Genomic DNA, 24,031 nt, shown 5'->3' with positions numbered 1-24,031 from the left:
GTCGGCGACGGCCTTCGTCGACGGTGACAGCGGTCGTCGACGGTGACGGACAACAGTCCGGGTGCTTCTCTTTGGGATACCGCGGCAGTCCCCGTCTCCGGTCGGCAGCCTTTCGTAGGTCTGTCTACCAGGGAACTTTGGCAAAGATCAACTGGTGCACGATGGTCCCTCGTAGCTCGGGGAGAGGTCTCCTTACCAGGTCCTCTCTTGGATCAGTTCTTGGAGACACAACTGCTTTCAGATCGGTAAAGTAGAGCAAGAGCAATTCTTCTCTTCGAGCAGGGCTTCAAGTTCAAGCTTCAGTTTCGACTGCAGTTTCTCTTCAGCTTCTGAACTATTTCTATCAGTGAGAAGCCCCCAGATATACTAGTGATCTCCCATTCATTCTGCTGGGTCACACTCACGCAACCAATCACTCAGAAGGGCATTCAGCAGTCAGTCAGCCAATCAGGTGCACGGTGCATTCAGGCCATTCTTCTCCATCCATACATCTATAACAAAGAATGTGGATTTGGATAAGTACCACGCCATTCAACTCTACACACTGCATTCATACCAGTTTCGGGCAGGGCTGTCTCAGTCATTGTGTCAAACACCAGATACCAGACATCCACAACAAGAAGTGTATATCCGTCAGGCACTCGATTCGCCCAGGTCCCACCCACAGGTGTACCCACAACATACGATCGTTGGGAAGGCTCCAGCCAGTCTGGTCGGCACTTCCACACACTACCATATATGAAACCATATATGACAGCCAGTCAGGGGGAAGGGACAGAGTCAGGGCTTCCCGGGACTTCGGGAAGATCAAGAGATCAAGGTAACAGGCGATGGAAGGCAAGAGGCCATGGGGGCCATCTTGTTTCCATCAGGAATCTACTGATTACAGTGACAGGGCCTGGGCATCCCAAAATGGAGGACGCTCAGGGCACCAGTCAATTCAGCATGGAGCTGCCACCAGCCCATACCCTGCTCTGTGGGCCACACTCAGGTGCCCAAAAACATACACTAGGGGCACAGGGTTGTACCCCCACCCATAGTTGCCATAAGGGTATCCCATGGGTCTGTGCACCCAACCAAGGGAGAGAGCTGCACCGCCAGGAGTCCCACACAGACTCCTGCGTGGAAAACATAACAGAACACGCAATAAAGTGCTCCCTCCTACATCTGGTCCTCCAAAATCTCTCTGCGTTTCTACTCCGACATCCAGACACCCTGTCACCACTCCTCTTCCTCTACCATACTTATCTCTCAACTTCTTTCTTCTGTCGCTCTCTTCCTGCTGTCACCTTATTTCTTCTGTCATATTCTTCTTGCAGCTACCAGGAGCTTGGCTTGATTGATGCTCAGCATTTGTATCTATCTCTAAACCTAAGTTTTGAGTTTGGTGATTTATTTCTGGAAAAATTGAGGAATGTTGACCATTCAGTTGGTTGTCATTTTCTAGTCTAATTTCATGCAGACTCATTTCTGCAGGTCATATTTGAAGCAGAGGCCCCCAATAATCTTCTTGAACATGCCAATTAGCACCCTGGTGTCTGTTTTTTTAATCCAGTTTTTTTGCCTACCAGATTAAGCCCACATTCAGAGGAAGCTGTTGCCTGCTTGCACTCACCCATCCTCCTAATCCAGAACCTTCCTACCTCTAGCTGCCTACAGCCTGGTGTCTTTTGACCTTTCCTTCCTCCCAAATGAAAACAAGGAACACAATTCACTGACTGATTCTCTGCATCCTAACACTGCACACCCTCCTCTCCACAGTTCCTGTTCCTCATTGTCTGTCTCATACTGCCATGGGAATATAAAATGGACCCCCTGTGGAGCCTGCTGCTGCTCTTTCCATGTCAGCCATCTTAGTTGTCGTTTTTTTGTGGGAAATGTTATGCTTCCCACACTGCACTGCAAATTGCATCACTAAAATATATAACCCTGAGCACCAGAGGCAATAATCCCTTCATTGGCAGGCAATAGCAGGTGGCAATGGCTTTCTGCCTGTTTTAAAGGCCTTCCCTCTGCTCAAGCCTATTAACATGGGTGCCAGGACACTACCATCTCGGGAGGATAGCTCGGGGGGAACGTGCTCGCCTCGGAAGCAAGATGACACGGAGCAACACAGGTTCGATCCCGAGGTCCGTGCTTAGAAACCTCTGGGTATTAAGCGCGTTATAAATAACCTATCATGTCATATCATAGCATCTATAAGACCCACAAGTCACTGAAATATTGCCTGAGCACGAATCTGAAAAAAGAGAGGGGAGTTTGAAGATGTTTGAAACATGAAAGAAATCTCTGGAGACTGTTGTTTTAATAGTTAATTGTAACAACATCTTTATTAATTTACCACATATACTTGTTTGTTTTCTTTACTTTAGCAGGTGCAAAAATGGCCACATCTGTGTTTTCACTGAATCTTAAGCCTAATGAAGAAACACATATGAAGGAGAAACCAGAGGCTGATAAAAAAAACACAGGTAAGAACAACAAGGCACTATTCAAAGGGTTGTGACCATTTGAGTGATCTTGGAAGCTTTATTTATTTTCTTCTATATGAAACTCATTGGCTATTGTGCAAATTATGATGGACAAGACAATAGGTGACCACTGTAAAACGCAATATCATTTTAATGTAATACCTTTTGGGTTAAAAGATTTACCGAACACCTTTCACTGGATGGTGAACCAGGCCCAATCTGGGCTGTAAGAATTCAGCATTACCTATCTAGGTGATGTTGCAGTATTTAGCGAAGAATGGTAAATCCATCTATCCTAGCTGAAAAAGTAGCTAAAGGCGATCCAGAATGCTGCCTTGAGTATCAAGGCATCTAAGTGCCAGATAGTGCAGGGTACTGTGACCTATTTAGGACATCAATTGGAGAGTGGTAAGAAGCAGCCTCTCCAGGCAAAAGTGCCCGTAGTGCATGATTGGGACATTCCTACCATTCCAACCCAATGAGGGCTTTCCATTGCCCCAATGGGTCTTTCATCAAGGGTTTAAGACCATTGTACTTCCCTTGATTAACCTGACATCCAAAAAGATGCCAAAGAAAGTAATTAGGACCTACGCCTACTAAACAGGCTTTTCAGATCCTAAAAGATGGCTTTTGCAGGGTTCCAGTTCTAACGATCCCAGACTATGGATAGGAATTTATAATTCAGACAGATGCCTGGGCATTTTCGAATGGAAGCAGTTTTAATGCAGCTAAATACTGAACGGGTAGAACAACGCTTTGCCTACATTAGCAGGTCTCGAGGCACGCAGGCAGATCTGCAACAAAAAAAAGGACACTGTGGGTTTGTTAGTGTGAGGAATAAGAGAGCTCACAAGCGCTTTTGCTGTTGTGTTGGTGGTTTCAGTTCAGAAAAAACGGTCACTGCGTGTGGGTTTGATTCTGGATTAGTGGACATGCAGTTACTTCAGTCCGTATTGGAGGCCTTGTATGCCTGTGGCATGGGGTTTCATTGGCATTGTTGCGATTGTTTGAGTTATTTGAGGAGGTGTGGTGCTTTGCTGTTTGGTGTCAGTGTGGGTGTGGGATGGTGAGTTGTTAGTTGTGTGGTGTGTTTGCAGGAATGAGGAGTGTTGTAGTGGGTTAGTGTGGGGGGAGGTGGTGGTCCTTGTACTAAGGCATAGTTAAATTATTGTTGCACAGGTTGTTTAGTAAACTGAGACCCACTATGCGGCAGTGACCAATGTTGGGTCTCTCTTTCACTGGTAGGGCAGTCTGCTTCGATCACGTGACCTCGAAATTCCTAAACCTGGTACTTTGTGCTGTACCTCTTTGCATTAAAGCTGTGCACGTCTCTTTGACAATCGTCCATTGTTTTGCGAGTTGGCAAATCAAAGAGCCACGTTTTTAGTGATTTCCTGACGGTCACGTGTTCCTCTGTTATGCGTATTCTATTTGGGGAAAAGTTCCAGTTTCATTGAGATGTTTGAAATGGCTGATCCACCATATCTTATTTTCAAATATTGTTTGGGTTCAAGATATATGTCATTGCTAAACTTCAGGGTTCTTTTTGGACTATGGATGGATATTTCTTCTTGCAGGACTCGGCTCCTTGGCTGTCAGTTGTTCTGTGAACGATGCAAAGTTTTTTTAAATAGATCTTTTTCTTGACTGCAAGCCAGTGCAGGGGTGTTAGTGCTGATGTGATGTGTTCTGTCTTGCTGGGGCTTAGGAGGAATCTTGCTGCTGTATTCTGGATCCTTTGCAGTTTTTGCTGAGGTAGCCAGGCATTTCAAAGTAGATACTGATAGCATAGTCTATTCTTTACATGACAATGATGGCAAGTGTTCCCTGTGGGAAGTTGAGAAATGGTAATATCCACTTGATAAGACGTAGGTGGAAGAAGCATTTCTTTACTGCTGCGTTGACTTGTGGTACCAGTGTCAGCTTGTGGTCCATCAAAATTCAGAAATTCTTTAACTACTTTGAATGCTTCCGGTCTGGTTCCTATTTCATCAGGCCATGGTGTATGCAGTTGTAATAAGAGGTTTGTTGGGCGTGATCATGAGTTTAAGGCTGTTTTTGCTCATCCATGCATTGATATGTGAGAGGCAGTTGACAAGGGTTTGGTCTATGTCCTTGCTGGTATAGATTTTGTAGATCACTTGAGTATCATCTGCAAAGTTGTAGCATGCAACTCTGTGTCCCTTGGTGAGTGCTATAGTGTTTTCAATATTTGCACAATTGATTTGTTTACTTAAGTATGTATATATATATTTCTGTAGCTTATGTATCTGCTTAGATCACATGCTCTGCATAGTCCGACATGTAGTGGTAATCGCGGACTATTACAAGATTTGTTTTTTCGAAACTCAAAAACGGATGTTGACAGGTCATGTTAATAATACTATCCCTAGTGCAACGTGTACTGTACCCATGGTCCTTCACATGTAAAGGTCCCTCAGATTGGTTTTTTCCACCATCGAGGTCGTTCGCAAATGCAGAGTTCTCTTCAAGACTGATGCCTTTTATTAGTTGAAAGTTTACTTGTAGACTCTTCTTTCTTTCCTTATTGTTCACGTTTGCTGCCTGGCCAACAGACTGCTCGACAGCTTTCGATGGACAACCTCATTGCCGACTTCTTGACTGATCGACGACCAGACTCGGCCTACAAGGGCCTCTTCAGGCTTCGGCCCTTACAGTAGGGAGAGAGGGCATAGGTTCTTCATACTGACCTCTTTAGAGAATGTATATTTTGCCATCCACTTTCCATTTTTCTTGCCAATCTGCACTTGAAAATAATTAACAAAACACCTTTTACATTTTGCCTACCTGCCACTGAAAATTACTGTGGAAGGACCCGCACAGAGTGTGCAATTACTGTCTCCTAAGGGATCACCATGAAGAAGTTAGCAAATCTTGCAAACTCTTTCGACCAAAAACTTGAAAGGATCGGCACACCAAACGCTGGACTGCTCACGTGATGCAGGCCGAGGCCTCCATTGACGTAACGGAAGACTCCAGCAAGGGCAGTATTAGAGTCTTTAGTGACGCGGAAGGTGATCGGGGTTAATCAGGACCCCATGTGCAGGTCCCCAACTCCAATAAGCAGGCCGGCTGCTCTGTGATGGAGAAGACACCCAGAAAGCCTCAGGTTCGTCCATGTCCTCTGGGCCATCGTGTAAGCTTTTGCCTCCCGACAGGCCTCCGAAGCTGGACCCCCAGGTCGATTAAGACACTGCACACAAAAAGTCCCTCCTTTCGCGTGCCGAAAAACGGGTAGCGAAAGGCACAACGGGGTCCACCAAGCAAACGTCAAAGATACAGGAGCTAATCAAGAAACATGTCAGTACCACCTTACTTAAGGCTAGATCACCCAAAAAAATTAAGATTTCGACGCCTTTGCACTCCAGGTCACCGGAGAAAGCTAAAATGTCAATGCCTTTGGCCTCCAAAAGCACACAGGAGGCAGATCTACCCCCCATAGACACTCTATCAGGGCCTATGCACCACAAAAACCACACTCCCTCCCAGTCCACCCCATCATGTCAGGTGTCCCACCTTCATGTGATTACACTCCTGAACGGTTTAATAAGATTTTAAGGAGGATGTCAAGTTTTGGTGGCTTTATGGACGGACACCCAGATGAACTATCATCCCTTAGGGTTGCCTCACAGCCAGGGGCCTCAACACACCAGCCCCCTGCCAAAAAGCCTTGTCTTGAGCCACAACCGGCTTTAGGCACCCCAGCCTTGACCTACCAAGAGGACATGTACTATGACGGCCCCTCAAGATCACAAGACCCGGGGTCGCAAGGTGACCTTTGTAGTCCGGACCAATTCTATGACGACAATATTTACATAATGCAATCGCCAGAACACCAGGACCAGCCAGTAGTAGATTCTCCCGTTGACAACCAACTACAATATAATGAACTGTTACTAAAGGTATTACCCAAATTGTTCGTTTACAATTGTTCGAATGAACAATTGACCCAATTTAAAGGGTCACAATTGACCTTTTCACAATCGACCGCATATATATATTCAATGAAAAAACTTTGTTAAAGGGACGTTATGGTTAAGTTGCGCTACTAAAAACCTATGAAATTCAGTGAAAAAACTTTGTTAAAGGGACGTTATGGTTAAGTTGCGCTACTAAAAACCTATGAAATTCAGTGAAAAACTTTGTCAAAGGGACGTTATGGTTCCAAGTAAAACCGAAAAACCCTTGAAATTCGCCAGTTATGGTAAACTAAGCAACCATAACTCGCGTCACCACCGTGCACTGCTAAGACTAACACCCAGGACATCAAAGATGACATCACAAATGGCGTCCCGGTGTAGGAAGGAAAATGTTTTACCAGGATGGCCACCATGGAAAGGGAAGGCGGGGTGTATAAAGAACACAACAGGGCATGAGCGGGGGGTGGGGGGGAACAGGGGAGGCACATGGGCATGAGCGGGGGGTGAGAGGGAACAGGGTACAAACGGGGCATGAGCAGGGGGTGGGGGGGAACAGGAAGGAAACACGGGGCATGGGCGGTGGTGGGGGGAACACGAGAGAGACACGGGGCATGAGCAGCGGGTGGGGAGGAACATGAGGGAGACACGGGGTATGAGCGGGGGTGGGGGGAGAGGAGAGAGACAAGGGGCATGAGCAGGGGGTGGGGGGAACACGAAGGAGACACGGGGCATGAGCGGGGGCGTGGGGGGTAACACGAGGGAAACACGGGGCATGAGCGGGGGTGGGGGGAACACGAGGGAGACACGGGGCATGAGCGGGGGGTGGGGGCAATAGGAGACAGACAAGGGGCATGAGCGGGGGGTGGGGCCAACAGGAGAGAGACACAGGGCATGAGCGGGGGGTGGGGAGAACAGGAGACAGACACGGGGCATGAGCGGGGGATGGGGGGAACAAGAGACAGACCCAGGGCATGAGCAGGGATGTGGGGGGCAACAGGAGACAGACACGGGGCATGAGCGCGGAGTGGGGGGGTACAGGAGACAGACATGGGGCATGGGTGGGGGCAACAGGAGACAGACACGGGGCATGAGCAGGGGGTGGGGGGGCAACAGGAGACAGACACGGGGCATGAGCGGGGGGTGGGGGCAACAGGAGAGACACGGGACATGAGCGGGGGTGGGGGGAACAAGAGACAGACACGGTGCATGAGCGAGGGGTGGGGGGAACAGGAGACAGACACGGGGCATGAGTGGGGGGTGGGGGGTAACAACAGATACGGGGCATGAGCGGGGGGTGGGGAGAACAGACACGGGGCATGAGCGGGGGGGTGGGGGGCAACAGGAGACAGACACGGGGCATGAGCAGGGGGTGGGAGGAACAGGAGACAGACACGTGGCATGAGCGGGGAGTGGGGGGTACAGGAGACAGACATGGGGCATGAGCGGGGGTGGGGGCAACAGGAGACAGACACGTGGCATGAGCGGGGAGTGGGGGGTACAGGAGACAGACATGGGGCATGAGCAGGGGGTGGGGGCCAACAGGAGACAGACACGGGGCATGAGCGGGGGGTACAGGAGACAGACATGGGGCATGAGCAGGGGGTGGGGGCCAACAGGAGACAGACACAGGGCATGAGCGGGGGGCAATAGGAGACAGACACGGGGCATGAGCGCGGAGTGGGGGGGTACAGGAGACAGACATGGGGCATGGGTGGGGGCAACAGGAGACAGACACGGGGCATGAGCGGGGGGTGGGGGGAACAGAAGACAGACACGGGGCATGAGCGGGGGAGTGGGGGGGACAGGAGAGAGACACAGGGCATGAGCGGGGGGTGGGGGGTTACAGGAGACAGACACGGGGCATGAGCAGGGGGTGGAGGGCAACATGAGAGAGACACGGGGCATGAGCGGGGGGTGGGGGATACAGGCGACAGACACGGGGCATGAGCGGGGGTGGGGGGCAACAGGAGAGAGACACGGCATGAGCGGGGGGTGGGGGGCAACAGGAGACAGACACGGGGCATGAGCGGGGGTGGGGGGAACAACAGACACGGGGCATGAGCAGGGGCTGGGGAGAACAGACACGGGGCATGAGCGGGGGGTGGGGGGCAACAGGAGACAGACACGGGGCATGAGCGGGGGGTGGGAGGAACAGGAGACAGACACGGGGCATGAGCGGGGGGTGGGAGGAACAGGAGACAGACACGGGGCATGAGCGGGGGGTGGGGAGAACAGGAGACAGACACGGGTCATGAGCAGGGGGTGGGGGGCAACAGGAGAGACACGGGACATGAGCGGGGGTGGGGGGAACAAGAGACAGACACGGTGCATGAGCGAGGGGTGGGGGGAACAGGAGACAGACACGGGGCATGAGTGGGGGGTGGGGGGTAACAACAGATTCGGGGCATGAGCGGGGGGTGGGGAGAACAGACACGGGGCATGAGCGGGGGGGTGGGGGCAACAGGAGACAGACACGGGGCATGAGCGGGGGGTGGGAGGAACAGGAGACAGACACGTGGCATGAGCAGGGAGTGGGGGGTACAGGAGACAGACATGGGGCATGAGCGGGGGTGGGGGCAACAGGAGACAGACACGTGGCATGAGCGGGGAGTGGGGGGTACAGGAGACAGACATGGGGCATGAGCAGGGGGTGGGGGCCAACAGGAGACAGACACGGGGCATGAGCGGGGGGTAACAGGAGACAGACACGGGGCATGAGCAGGGGGTGGGGGCCAACAGGAGACAGACACGGGGCATGAGCGGGGGGTGGGGGGCAACAGGAGACAGACACAGAGCATGAGCAGGGGTGGGGAGAACAGGAGACAGACACGGGGCATGAGCGGGGGGTGGGGGGCAACAGGAGACAGACACAGGGCATGAGCGGGGGGTGGGGGGCAACAGGAGAGACACGGGGCATGAGCAGGGGGTGGGAGGAACGGGAGACAGACACGGGGCATGAGCGAGGGGTGGGGGGAAAAGGAGACAGACACGGGGCATGAGCGGGGGGTGGGGGAGAACAACAGACACGGGGCATGAGCGGGGGGTGGGGAGAACAGACACGGGGCATGAGCGGGGGGTGGGGGGCAACAGGAGACAGACACGGGGCATGAGCGGGGGGTGGGGGGCAACAAGAGAGAGATACGGGGCATGAGCGGTTGGGGGAACAGGAGACAGACACGGAGCATGAGCGGGTGGGGGAGCAGGAGACAGACACGGGGCATGAGCGGGGGGTGGGGGGCAACAGGAGATAGACACAGGGCATGAGCGGGGGGTGGGGGGGAACAGGACACAGACAACGGGCATGAGCGGGGGGAGGGGAGAACAGGAGACAGACACGGGGCATGAGCGGGGGTGTGGGGGGCAACAGGAGACAGGCACGGCACATGAGGGGAACAGGAGACAGATACGGGGCATGAGAGGGGGGTGGGGAGAACAGTAGACAGACACGGGGCATGAGCGGGAGGGAGAGAGACACACGGGGCATGAGCGGGGGTGGGCGGGAGGGAGAGAGACACACGGGGCATGAGCGGGGGTGGGCGGGAGGGAGAGAGACACACGGGGCATGAGCGGGGGTGGGGGGAGGGAGAGAGACACACGGGGCATGAGCGGGGGGTGGGGGGTGGGGGGAAGGGGAGAGAGACACACGGGGCATGAGCGGGGGGTGGGGGGAGGGAGAGAGACACACGGGGCATGAGCGGGGGGGTGGGGGAGGGAGAAAAACACACGGGGCATGAGCGGGGGGTGGGGGGGAGAGAGACACACAGGGCATGAGCAGGGGGTGGGGGGAGGGAGAGAGACACATGGGACATGAGCGGGGGGTGGGCGGGAGGGGGAAAGACACGGGGCAAGAGAGGGGATGGGCGGGAGGTGGAAAGACACGGGGCAAGAGCGGGGGTGGGCGGGAGGGGGAAAGACACGGGGCAAGAGCGGGGGTGGGTGGGAGGGGGAAAGACACGGGGCAAGAGCGTGGGTGGGCGGGAGGGGGTAAGAGACACGGGGCAAGAGCAGGGGTGGGTGGGAGGGGGAAAAAGACACGGGGCAAGAGCGGGGGTGGGCGGGAAGGGGAAAGAGACACGGGGCAAGAGCGGGGCTGGGCGGGAGGGGGAAAGAGACACGGGGCAAGAGCGGGGGTGCGCGGGAGGGGGAAAGAGACACGGGGCAAGAGCGGGGGTGGGCGGGGAGGGGGAAAGAGACACGGGGAAAGAGCAGGGGTGGGCGGGAGGGGGAAAGAGACACGGGGCAAGAGCGGGGGTGGGCGGGAGGGGGAAAGAGACACGGTGCAAGAGCAGGGGTGGGCGGGAGGGGGAAAGACACGGGGCAAGAGCGGGGGTGGGCGGGAGGGGGAAAGAGACACACGGGGCAATAGCGGGGGTGGGCGGGAGGGGGAAAGAGACACGGGGCAAGAGCGGGGGTGGGTGGGAGGGGGAAAGAGACATGGGGCAAGAGTGGGGGTGTGCGGGAGGGGGAAAGACACACGGGGTAAGAGCGGGGGTGAGGGGAGGGAGAGAGACACACGGGGCATGAGCAGGGGGTGGGGAGGAGGGAGAAAGACACGCGGGGGGTGGGGGGAGGGAGAGAGACACACGGGGCATGAGCGGGGGTGGGGGGGAGGGAGAGAGACACACGGGCATGAGCGGGAGGGGGAGAGACACACGGAACATGAGCGGGGGGTGGGCGGGAGGGGGAGAGACACACGGGGCAAGAGTGGGGGTGGGCGGGAGGGGGAAAGACACGGGGCAAGAGTGGGGGTGGGCGGGAGGGGGAAAGACACGGGGCAAGAGCGGGGGTGGGCGGAGGGGGAAAGACACGGGGCAAGAGCGGGGGTGGGCGGGAGGGGGAAAGACACGGGGCAAGAGCGGGAGTGGGCAGGAGGGGGTAAGAGACACAGGGCAAGAGCGGGGGTGGGCGTGAGGGGGAAAAGACACAGGGCAAGAGCGGGGGTGGGCGAGAGGGGGAAAGACACGGGGCAAGAGCGGGGGTGGGCAGGAGGGGGAAAGTGACACGGGGCAAGAGCGGGGGTGTGCGGGAGGGTGAAAGAGACATGGGGCAAGAGCGGCGGTGGGCGGGAGGGGGAAAGAGACACAGGGCAAGAGCGGGAGTGGGCGGGAGGGGGAAAGAGACACGGGGAAAGAGCGGGGGTGGGCGGGAGGGGGAAGAGACACTGGGCAAGAGCGGGGGTTGGCGGGAGGGGGAAAGAGGGAGAGAGACAGACACGGGCATGAGCGGGGGTGGGGGACTTACTGTGCAGGCGGGATACAAAGCCTCCCATGCGAGGAACAAAGATGGCGGGCATCTCTGAAGCCAGGCGCACTGCACGCTTTCACCGCATCCAATGAGAGAGCACGTCAGATGTCCGCGGACATCACGCAAGCTGCTTGCCCAATCACTGTCCTGTCCGCGGAGCGAACAGGGAAGTGTGTCCGCGAAGCGAACACAGATATCACTAATTTTTTTCACTTACATTTTTGTCATTTTTTAAAAAACTACTGGACGGATTTACACCAAATAAAGCAAAGCACGCTTTCGGGACCAAGCCGCCGCTCCTGCCGCAAATTTGGTGTAAATCCGTCCAGCGGTTTGGGCTGTAGGCGTGAGCAAAGTTTTTTCCCATTATGTCTATGGGGGGGAAAAAAGTTTTGGGACCCCCCCCTATAACTTTGCCCCCCTTGGACGAATCCCCACCAAACTTTGCAGATAGATTCAGAGTGACCCAAATACTGTATTTGCAAAGTTTGGTGAGGATTCGTCCAGGGAGAGCGAAGTTATAAGCCGCCCAAAAAGTGCTCTTCCTATGGAAACAGCAACTTAACCATAACTACATGGCCACTACTGTGGCCATGTAATATCGCTTTGGTAATTAATATATATATATATATATATATATATATATATAAACAACTGATATGCCAAAAATAGTGCTCAGCCTTCACGTAGCTGGTGCTAGGGACAGAAATCTTGGCCGGATTTCTAAATATGTAAAAATACACATGTGTGAAGGAAAGTTGTAACACTTCAAAAAACCCCCAACCACAACATGTAGAAAATAAACACGACCAAACCGCTTGCTACAAAAAACGTATTTTTGCATTTCAAAAAGACTCGTGCAACCAACACTGCCTAATGGCTTAAAAGGGGCAGACATAATGACTATGCCTCCCTTGCTGACAATCAGGTAAAAAGAACACTCACCCCACCAGGGTGGAAACCGCCACACGTTCCGCTTGATTAACAAGCTTCCTCAGGCTATTTACTTCCCAAATACGTGAAAACACATTACTTTTATAAACAGGAAACGGGTGAGCATCGGTATTAAGCTCCTCCCATTAGCTTTTAAGTTACCGATCATGTGATTGCAAGAGGCTGCGGTAGTAAACTCACAAATTTGCCGCCATCTTTGAAAGAATTCAAAAGTGACTAAATTTCGATTGGCGCTAATCCCATATCAGCTAATGCTATAATGGAAAATGAATGGAAAGTGCGGGAGAAGACGCATACCAGATGCTATACCCTATTTCCTGACAAAACATTAAAAACAATAATGATGTGTTGCTGAGCGCCAGTGCGCTAAAATATCATTAAAGGGTTTGGTTTCATCTTACATGATGAAAACCACAAACCATTACACTCCATGGTGCGGAGTGTCCTCTACCGAAGCCAGAGAAAAGTGCAGCGCATTACTCTGTTCCCTCAAATTATGTGACATGACCTTCCTATACACGTAGCATTTGCTAAGAAAGAAGAACTGCACGCTAAAGGTACACGATCAGCACAAACTGCAATAGTATTCAAAGAACTCAACTAATTTGACCTCACATGTGCAAAATAAATGCCTAAGTAAACAGCAAACCGGAAAGTGCATGGTGCATATCTAGCAGCAATGATGCCGCAGTTTTAGCTCTCGATTTCCCAGTCTTTTGTGTACTGGGATATGGGCAAGCCCCACAAATGTCATAGCATTGACATCACCTTTATGTTTTTTCAATAATAAAGTGCCCCATAAGTGGATTAGTGAGGTCCCTGTTTTTGATAGCTCTATAGTGTTGAAGTATACGCAGTTTAAGGGCTCCTATAGTTGATCCAATGTAGTGTAACCCACATTCACATGTGATTGCATAAACTACACATTTTGTAGTGCAGGTAATTTTGTGTTTGTGTCTCCATTTCAGACCATTACAGCTTATAAATGTTTTTTTTGCGACAAAATTGCACATTTTACATATATATATATATATATATATATATATATATATATATATATAGGGTTTTGGGCAGGTTTGGGTTGGGTGGGGGGTTGCGGGTGGTTTCCCCCCGCATATGTTACAATTGACCTTCACAATTCAGTCAATTGTGAAAGGGTCAATTGTCATTCGAACAGTTATAATACGAATAATTCGTATACAACCTTACTAAAGGCTGCATAACGCTTTAACATTGACACTCAGGAAGCACAGGTCTACAAAGACTTTGTGGAAGACATTTTGGGAGACAAAAGGTCTGCCACCCAGTTTGTTCCGCTCCTGCAGTCTGTACAAAGAGGCATTCAGCCCTCCCTACTTGCGCCTAGTACCACAAGGGTTGTCAACTCCAGAATAGAAAAACTGTTCAGGCCGGTGCCCACTGACCCCCTGTATATTAGGAGTCAGCTCAAACCAGATTCCCTAGTGGTTGCAACTACCAGGAAAGGGGAAGGCACTCCCCTGGCATCGGCAGAGGCCCCGCCAGACAAGCAAAGCAAATAAATCTATACCTTCGGGAGGAAAGTTGCCTCTTCAGCGGCATACCAAACCAGACTTGCCAACAACACTACGCTTCTTGCTAGTTACGGCTGCCACAAATGGGATGACCTGGAACGCCAAATCGAAGCTGTCCCGGAAACCCTAAAGTCCCAATTGTTAAAGACTATTGCAGAGGGCAAGCAGATACCAAACTGCATCTAAAAAAATAACCTTGATGCAGCAGATAATGCTGGACGCATCATAGCACAGGCCGCTATCATCAAGCGCCATGCTTGGCTCAGACAATCTGGGTTTAAGTTAGAAAATCAGGCCACCCTCCTAAACATGCCGGTGGAGCCCAATGTACTGTTCGGAAAGGCCATCAAGGATGCCCTTAAGAGTGCCAAGGAGGAATACAACACTCTCAAATCCCTTGGCCAGTTAATAAACCAGACCTATGTTCAACGGGGCTCCCCAAACACTAGATGATTTCAGGGTTAGGGTGCTCAGCGTTCCTCGGCTATACGCAGGGCAGGCAACCATCATCGCAGCACCCATCCCTAGGGCAAACGTCCTCATCCAGTTTTGAAAGGGGAAGTAAAAGGGGTAGAGAAAGAGGCAGTACCTCACCTGCGAGAGGCTCCATCCCTCCCAAACAATGACGCTCCACTACAGGTCCCCTTCCATGCCACTCTAGTAGGTGGCCGAATTTCACACTTTACCCATGCATGGGAGGGGATAACGTCGGACAAGTGGGTGTTGCCCAACGTGGCAGGTGGGTATTCTATCGAGCTGTTACAGAAACCACCCTACCGGCTGTCAAGAGAAAGAAAAATGTACTCAGAAGAAAAACGCATATTGTTGGAAGAAGTAAAGGCATTGCTGGACAAGGACGCCATAGATATCGTCCCAGCAAATCAGGTAAAAAAGGGTATTTATTCAACATACTTCCTTGTGCCAAAGAAAGACCTTTCCATGCGCCCAGTTCTAGATCTGTGCCCTGTGAACAAATATGTCAAACCCCAAACGTTTCACATGACCATGCTCCAAGAAGTAATCCCATTTCTAAAACGGGGAGACTACATGGCAACATAGGATATGAAAGATGCATACTTTCATATTTCAATGCTCCCTGCGCACAGAAAATATCTGCGTTTTCAGATAGCGGGAGTTCACTACCAGTTCAAGGTACTCTCCGTTGGCATCGCCTCAGCACCAAGAGTATTCACAAAGGCACTCCCAATAGTAGCAGCACACCTGCGCAGAAAGTCCATCCTAGGATACCCTTTTCTGGACGACTTAAATTTGCAAATAAAATACTGAAAGAACACTAGACCTTCTTTTCAATCTGGGCTTCCCCATCAACAAAAAGAAATCAAGCCTAGTCCCCAGTCAAATAAAACAATTTTTAGGGGCTTTTCTAAAAACAAAGGAGAGAGCTTGCTTTCCCCTGAAAAGAGAGAGTTCAAAACATGGTGTTGCAAGTACCTCACTGCAAGGTCGGTCGCCAGATAACTACGCAAATCAATGTGCTTGCTTGGGATGATGGCCTCATGCATTCACTTGGTTTCACACACACGCTTGCGCATGTGCCAGTGCAGGAATGGTTAGCAAAACAATGGTCTCAGGCAAGCGGTCAGTAGGACGATCTAGTGGTTGTTTCACTAACCTTAGTACGGGCTCTTCGCTGGTGGTCCAGGGACAACCTGCTAAGAGGAAAACCCTTCCACGTTCCACCAGCGCAAGCGATGCTAACTACAGACGCCTCACTCGCGGGGTGACGGGCTCACTTCCTCCACAACACAGCCCACGGCCAGTGGACACATGCTACTGCCCAAAGACATATTAACTTCCTAGAACTCTTGGAAATCTTCAAGGTTTTTCAGGCCTTTCAGCCACCTCTTACGAGTCACACAGTGCAGTTCCTCACAGACGGCACCACTGCCATGTTCTACCTGAACAAGCAAGGAGGCACACACTCTCAAAGTCTGTCCAAGCTATCCCAAAAAATATGGAAGTGGGCACTCAAGCGGAACATGTTCCAAACCTCTCTATATGTTCCAGGGCAACTCAATTTTCTGGCAGAAACTCTAAGCAGATACCCTCTACTAGAGGAACACGAGTGGCAACTCAACATTGTCCTAGACAGAATATTCTCACAATAGGAATACCCCCATTAGACTTGTTCGCCCCAAGCCTAAACGTACAATGGCCAGACTTTGCATCCAGGTTTCCCCAACCAGGGTCCAAGGGGAACACCCTGTGGATGAACTGGTCAGGGAAATTTGCTTACGTCCCCATAACCCCCCCTCACTCCAATCCTGAGCAAAATAGCGCACAAGATGCAGAAGGAACAAGTAACTCTAATCATGGTGCTCCTATGTGGGCGAGACAACCTTGGTTTCCACATCTGCTCAGACGGTCGATGTGCGACCCAATCAAGCTCTTGTGCCCTTACAACATGCTAACACAACGCAAGGGAGCATCCCTCCACTCGCGCCCTCAATCTATGAACTTGGCAGCCCGGGTCCTGAAGCCATAAATTTGGCCACTTGAATCTTACACAAAGGTGTATGGATATACTAAAAGAGGCACGAAAACCCAACACCAGACGCTGCTATTTCAATAAGTGAAAGATTTGTGATTTGGTGCACGTCAAACACTAAACCCAACAGAATGTTCCCCAGCTAACATTCTACATTACATGCTTTATCTACTAGACTCCAGCCTAGTATTCAGCTCCATCAAAGTGCATCTGGTGGCCCTATCAGCTTACACCACTTCACAAAATAAGGTGTCCTGGTGGAAAGTTCCTGTCATTAAGGCATTCATAGAAGGGGTAAAGAGGCTATACCCCCCAATTTTCAACCCTCCTCTGGGTTGAAATTTTAATGTTGTGCTCTCCAAGCTTATGGGTCCACCCTTTGAGCCTATGCACAAGGCCAGCCTAAAACATCTGACTTACAAGACTGCGTTCCTAGTAGCTATCACCTCTATAAGACAAGTCGGTAAGCTGCAGGCTTTGTCCGTACAGGACCCTTTCTTCATAATACACAGGGACAAGGTTGTCCTTAGAACACATCCTAGGTTCTCGCCTGAATTCATTTCAAGGTTCCATGGATTGAGGGAGTCGGTGCAGCGGAGGCGAGAGCCGGGACACCTCTTGCACGTGCACTTGGCCGGTCAACTGCAGTGTCATGATGCCTACCCCCAGAGCACCAGGCCAGGCCCAGCACCCCCGGGAGCAGGCATCACGCCCCCGGGTAAAAGCCCAGCGGCCCTTTATAGGGGCTCTTTGGACATCAGTCCTGGCGCCATAGGCGCCAGGCTCATAAAGGGAAGTGTTTGGTGCACTTACCTGAAACAGACCATGCTGCACACTCACCTGATGCAGATCATGCTGCATGAAGAACCAAGCCAAATGAGGCTTAGGAGGGACTATTTTTCTGAAGGAACTATTTTGTTACTTGGGTGGGGCTGTGGAAGAATACTCACCTGGAACTTCTTCCAAGGCTATTTAAGCCACACGTGCTTCGTGTTGTTCTGCATCCCAGCAGCTGAACGCTCACCGTGTCTGCTCCTGCACCTGGACTCCAGCCACGCCTGCCTCGAACCTGGAACACCTGTAAGGGAATAAGAGAAGAGAAAGGTGAAAACCAAGAACTATTTCAACCTTCTTACCTGCATCCGGAATCTTCACGCCAGCATTCCAGAAGGAAGACTTCCATTTAAAAGCACCGCGTTGCTCGCTGCAGCGCCGCGCTTCACTCACCTGTTCCCGAGACGCCGCCCGGCTCCATCGCCGCTCTCAGTGCCGGTCGCCACATCCCTGCACCGCACCTAAGGGAGAGAAGAAGAGACAAAAGGTGAGGAAGGGAACACAAGAGGAAAGCCGGATTTTCAGCCATATTACTTACCGGCTATTCTTGGTGAACCATTCCACATCTCGGGTCGGCGCCCCATCTCTGGCAGGTACCGCCCCCCGGCCCCTATGGGGAAAGGACAAAAGACCTTACTGGGGAATTATAAAGACATTTAGAGGGGTCGCCCTCATCACTGACTCACCTGATTTACCCCAGCAATTTAACCCCTCAACGCATCGCCTTTGTTCTGCACCTGAAATAAAGGACAGAAAAAGACAACATAAAAGGAGGCTCACACTTGAACTTTTGCATCTTCATACTTACGGTGTATCGCTCAGTAAAGTCAAGTGGATTTGCCAACGCCATTCTAAAACCAGTGAAGTACTGGACGAACGCGCGCCCCTGCACCAGAAGCAGGATGGAGAGTTCATCCTTCCAAACCATAAGGTGAGCTTAAAACGGGGGTTTTGGAGGGAGTCAGAGGAGAACGAAGTGGGAAAGGGGGGAGAAAGCACATTATTCAGAAGACAGTTAATCCCCTTTCTCATCTGCAGAAGGATATTCCTACGGGCCAGACAAGCAGGATTTGGGGGTCCAGTTCAATCGGTGGTCCGAATTCTGCGCATCACGCTTGAAGAGGTCACAGCAACCCAGACCAGACCAGCGCCTCCGTGGGAGCCAGGTGAGCGTTACAGAACGCAAAGCCTTCCTACAAATTCCCACCCAGGCCCTATGGAAACTTCCGAGACTGACCAGTTGGCCCAACTACTGGGGGAATTACGGGCCGAAGTACACGCCGCTCGTCAAGAGACTAATGCTCTCAGGAGGGAAGTGATTGTAACAAAGGAAAGAGCTGATGACCTGGCTAGACAGCTTTTGCAAGGTCAAGCTGGACAAACTCCTTTACCCGGTTCCGGAGGGAACCCCGCTCCTGTGCTTTCCAGTAACCCGGTGCAGATTAATCTACCTGGAAACATGCCGCTGGCCCCACCCGAACGCTTTGCTGGGGACCCCAAAAGATTTGCGGTATTAATGAATCAGTGTTGTTTGCATTTCCTGTGCAGACCTGGGGCCTTCCCTAATGACCAGACCAAGGTAGCCTTTGTATTGTCATATCTCAGCGGCAGTGCTGCCGATTGGTCAGTTCCACTGGTAACTCAAGATGACCCGATTCTTCGTGATTTTCAAAGATTTCAAGCAAGCATGGAAAGGTTATTTGCTCGTCACTCCCAGGGGCAGGCTCTAGATGACGAACTTCTATCTCTGCGACAGGGCAATCAAGACCTCCTTTCCTACATTGCAAACTTTAATAGACTAATTGTGGAAACTGGGTGGCCAGAGGATAAAAGAATCACGTTATTTTATCGAGGTCTACGCGGAGAACTTAAAGATGTCCTGTCCTAAGTTGTAAATCCGCCCCAAGAGTGCTCTGAATATATAGACTTAGTGGTCCAATTGGATCACAGACTGCAAAACAGAAAAGCAGATCGGTCCAAGTTTGAGACCCGGGTGTTAGTCAAGACCCACGCTAACCTCAAGGGGGCTGAAGTCTCAGAGCCAATGCAAATCGGAGGAGTTAAAGGACCTTTAACGCAAAAGGAACGTGAAAGAAGACGGCAGATGCACTTATGTCTTTATTGTGGATCCTCTGGACATTTTCTACGAGATTGCCCGGCAAGGCCGCCCAGGAAGGTGGTAGGAGCCGCTGAAAAAATCCATGAAACCTCTGTATCGGGAAACGACCCTGCCCGACAAGCGTAGGGGTCCGCTTGCCGAGCTTGAAAACGAACTCTCAGACCTCGCATTTCACTGTGCCAATGGTCCTCGTAGATCCGGAACAGCCTAAGCGGTTGCATGCAATAATGGCATACATCGATAGTGGGGCTATAGGAAACTACGTGGATCGTGATTTGGTCTCCAGGATTAACCTCCCCCTGCGTCCTAAAACCAGCAAAGATGTCATCACCACAGTCGATGGAACCGAAATTGCCTCGGGACCGGTAACACATTCCACAGCTGAGGTAACACTTGTAGGTCCGGACGGCCATCGGGAGGCAGCTGTGTTTGATGTAATCAAGGCTCCACAGTTTCAGGTTATACTCGGAATCCCTTGATTAGAGACACATAATCCTCGAATTGATTGGCGAGCGAAGAGAATAACCTTTCCGGAGTGTGCACGAACCTGCTACCCAGAAAATCTGAAGGTCAGTCTAGCATCAGTAACCTCTGTCTCCATACAACTACCTCTGGAATACCAAGACTTCCAGGACGTCTTCCAAAAGGAACAGGCCAACACGTTACCTCCTCACAGATCGTACGATTGCCAAATCGATCTGGTGCCCGGTGTACAACCCCCTTGTAGCAGGATTTATGCCCTTACTGAGCCGGAGAATCTGCATTTGAGGCAATATTTAGATCAATACCTAGCCAATGGTTTCATTCGCCCGTCAAAATCTCCGGCATCCTCGGCTTTGTTCTTCGTGCCAAAAAAAGAAGGCAACCTTAGAACTTGTATCGATTACCACGCACTGAACAAGATAACTGTAAAAAATCGTTACCCTCTGCCTTTGATCCCTGAACTCCTTGACCAGGTGAAGGACGCTTGCATATACACCAAGTTAGATCTCCGGGGGCTTATCATCTGGTACGAGTTAAAGAAGGCGACGAATGGAACACGGCCTTCCGTACAAAATATGGACTATTCGAATACCAGGTGATGCCTTTCGGGTTGTGCAACGCGCCTGCGGCCTTCCAATTCTTCATGAACGTTGTCCTTCGGGAACTCATCGACGTCTGTGTTGTCGTGTATATCGATGACATTCTGGTGTACTCCTCTTCGGAATCTGATCACAGAAAACATGTCAGGGCCGTCCTTGAGAAATTGCGCCAGCACAAACTGTTTGCAAAGCTGGAAAAATGTGTTTTCCATACCACAAGGTTGAATTTCTTGGACTAATCCTGACACCTAAAGGGGTCCGAATGGACTCACGGAAAGTGGATGCCATCCTCAAATGGCCATCACCTAGTTCGGTGAAAGGTGTCCAAAGCATGCTTGGTTTTGCCAGTTTTTATCGCAGGTTTATCCCAGAATTTTCACGGTGGTGCAACCCATCACTGCACTCTTGCGGAAGAATAAACGTTTTGAATGGACCGAGGAAGCTGAACAGGCCTTTCAGGAATTAAAAGCTAAATTTACGTCCGCACCTATTTTGAAACATCCGCGTCCTGATCTAGTCGAAACCGATGCATCCAGCTTAGCCATGGGAGCTGTCCTGTCTCAGAGAGACCCCGAAACCAACCAACTGCACCCCGTAGCATTTTGGTCCAGAAAGTTCTCGCCGCCGGAAATAAATTATGCAATCACTGATAAGGAATTATTAGCCATTAAGTCCGCCTTTAAGGCTTGGCGGCATTATCTTCTTGGCGCCAGAGGCATACCATCACCGTGATCACCGAAATTTACAATATTTAAAAACTGCCAAGGCTCAGTCTTCACGACAGCTCCGATGGGCTTTATTCTTTGCTGAGTTCGATTTTGTAATCACCTACCGTCCTGGCTGTAAGAATGGCAAAGCGGACGCGCTATCTCGAATTGGAATGGGAGAAATGGACACAAACTCAGAACCTGTGCCGATAATTGCCGAACAAAGAATCTTGGGGATAACCACTTTACAAACCCTTGAAGACATTCAAGCACGGGTAAAACTATTCCTGGACTCTTCAGCCTTGCAGGATTGGATCAAAAGGGGGTCTGCCTTTTCAATCAACGATGGCTTACCTTACTTCCAAGGACGTTTATTTTTGCCAGAAAAGGAATTGCAAGAACTGGTTATTTCCCGTCATCACGATACTCTGATGGAAGGACATCCTGGCATTGCCAAAACAGAGGAAAAAATTAAACGACAATTCTGGTGGCCGTCCTGGCGAAAGGATATTAAATCTTTCGTGATGTCCTGTGGAGTTTGCGCCCAAAACAAAGGTCAAAAAACAAAATCCGCCGGTCTTCTTCAACCCTTAGACATTCCACCAGCACCTTGGCACACCTTGTCACTAGATTTTATCACGGACCTGCCCTCTTGTAATGGATACGATACTATTCTGGTTGTGGTGGATTTATTTTCCAAGATGGCCCATTTTATTCCGTTGAAAGGATTACCTTCAGCTTTTGTTCTTGCCAAGGAATTCCTTGAAAAATGTCATCCGTCTGCATGGATTCCCGTCCATACTAATCTCCGATCGGGGAAGCCAGTTCATTTCTCGTTTTTGGAAAAAGTGTTGTCAACTAGCACAAATCGACGTAAGACTCTCAACCAGTCACCACCCACAGACCGATGGTCAGACGGAGAGAACGAACCAGACCCTAGAACAATATCTACGATGTATGTTGCACCAATCGGAGGGTAATTGGAAGGACATTTTATGGGTGGCTGAATATGCATACAATAACTCGATACACTCTGGAACTGGTCAGAACCCCTTTTATACCCTATATGGACATCACCCTTGTACTTCAGACCTGGACTCGCCTTTGAGCCTCGAAATGCCCGCAGTCGACCATTTGCATTCTACGATTACTCAAGCCTTCAAGGATGCTACTGCACACTTACAACATGCGAAAGAGAAATACAAAAAGAATGCGGATCTGCATCGCAAGGAGGCGCCTCCATACCAAATAGAGGATCAAGTATGGTTGGCTACCAAACACTTATCACTCAAGGGACCTCGGACTTTTAATCCAAGGTATTTAGGCCCTTATTCGATCAAAGCTATAATTAACCCAGTGGCAGTCAAGCTGGATCTACGAGCTAACATGCGGATTCATCCCGTCTTTCATGTGTCGCTTTTGAAACCAGTGCAACCAGGAACCAGATTAATAAAGCCACCAGAACCAATCCAGATAGATGGGGAGCTTGAATTCGAGGTGAAGAACATGTTGGACTCTAAGATCTCAAAATAAAAACTTTTCTATCTAATTGATTGGAAGGGGTACGGGCCTCAGGAAAGATTTTGGGGACCCAGCAACCACGTACATGCACCTCGGCTAGTAAAAAGGTTCCATCGGAATTTCCCGAACACACCGAAACCTCCCGGGGAAAAGGCCTTGGGAGGGGCCTTGGGGGGGAGTGATGTCATGATGCCCACCCCCAGAGGCCAGGCCAGGCCCAGCACCCCCGGGAGCAGGCATCATGCCCCCGGGTAAAAGCCCAGCGGCCCTTTATAGGGGCTCTTTGGACTCTGTCCTGGCGCCGTTGGCGCCAGGCTCATGTTGGACATCAGTCCTGGCGCCATAGGCGCCAGGCTCATAAAGGGAAGTGTTTGGTGCACTTACCTGAAACAGACCATGCTGCACACTCACCTGATGCAGATCATGCTGCATGAAGAACCAAGCCAAATGAGGCTTAGGAGGGACTATTTTTCTGAAGGAACTATTTTGTTACTTGGGTGGGGCTGTGGAAGAATACTCACCTGGAACTTCTTCCAAGGCTATTTAAGCCACACCCGGACAGCCACACGTGCTTCGCGTTGTTCTGCATCCCAGCAGCTGAACGCTCACCATGTCTGCTCCTGCACCTGGACTCCAGCCACGCCCGCCTCGAACCTGGAACACCTGTAAGGGAATAAGAGAAGAGAAAGGTGAAAGCCAAGAACTATTTCAACCTTCTTACCTGCATCCGGAATCTTCACGCCAGCATTCCAGAAGGAAGAATTCCATTTAAAAGCCCGGCGTTGCTCGCTGCAGCGCCGCGCTTCACTCACCTGTTCTCGAGACGCCGCCCGGCTCCATCGCGGCTCTCAGTGCCGGTCGCCACATCCCTGCACCGCACCTAAGGGAGAGAAGAAGAGACAAAAGGTGAGCAAGGGAACACAAGAGGAAAGCCGGATTTTCAGCCATATTACTTACCGGCTATTCTTGGTGAACCATTCCGCATCTCGGGTCGGCGCCACATCTCTGGCAGGTACCGCACCCCGGCCCCTATGGGGAAAGGACAAAAGACATTACTGGGGAATTATAAAGACATTTAGAGGGGTCGCCCTCATCA

The 24,031-nt window shown here is 51.1% G+C and overlaps 1 protein-coding gene across 2 annotated transcripts in view; it reads left to right on the top strand.

Annotated features, from left to right (window-relative positions):
- Positions 1-24,031, top strand: part of LOC138567630 (zinc finger imprinted 3-like) — a 379,970-nt gene that overhangs the window by 177,450 nt on the left and 178,489 nt on the right. For both annotated transcript variants that reach the window (XM_069646059.1, XM_069646060.1), the window contains one exon: positions 2,373-2,471. In XM_069646059.1, coding sequence (XP_069502160.1) covers positions 2,373-2,471 — 99 coding nt within the window. The remainder of the gene's footprint in view (positions 1-2,372; positions 2,472-24,031) is intronic.

This window comes from Ambystoma mexicanum, chromosome 2p (assembly GCF_040938575.1).
Source record: "Ambystoma mexicanum isolate Mex_15411 chromosome 2p, UKY_AmexF1_1, whole genome shotgun sequence".
In the NCBI taxonomy this organism is placed as follows: domain Eukaryota; kingdom Metazoa; phylum Chordata; class Amphibia; order Caudata; family Ambystomatidae; genus Ambystoma; species Ambystoma mexicanum.
Note: the sequence above shows the minus strand (reverse complement) of the source record. Positions and strands in the feature narration are given on the sequence as shown.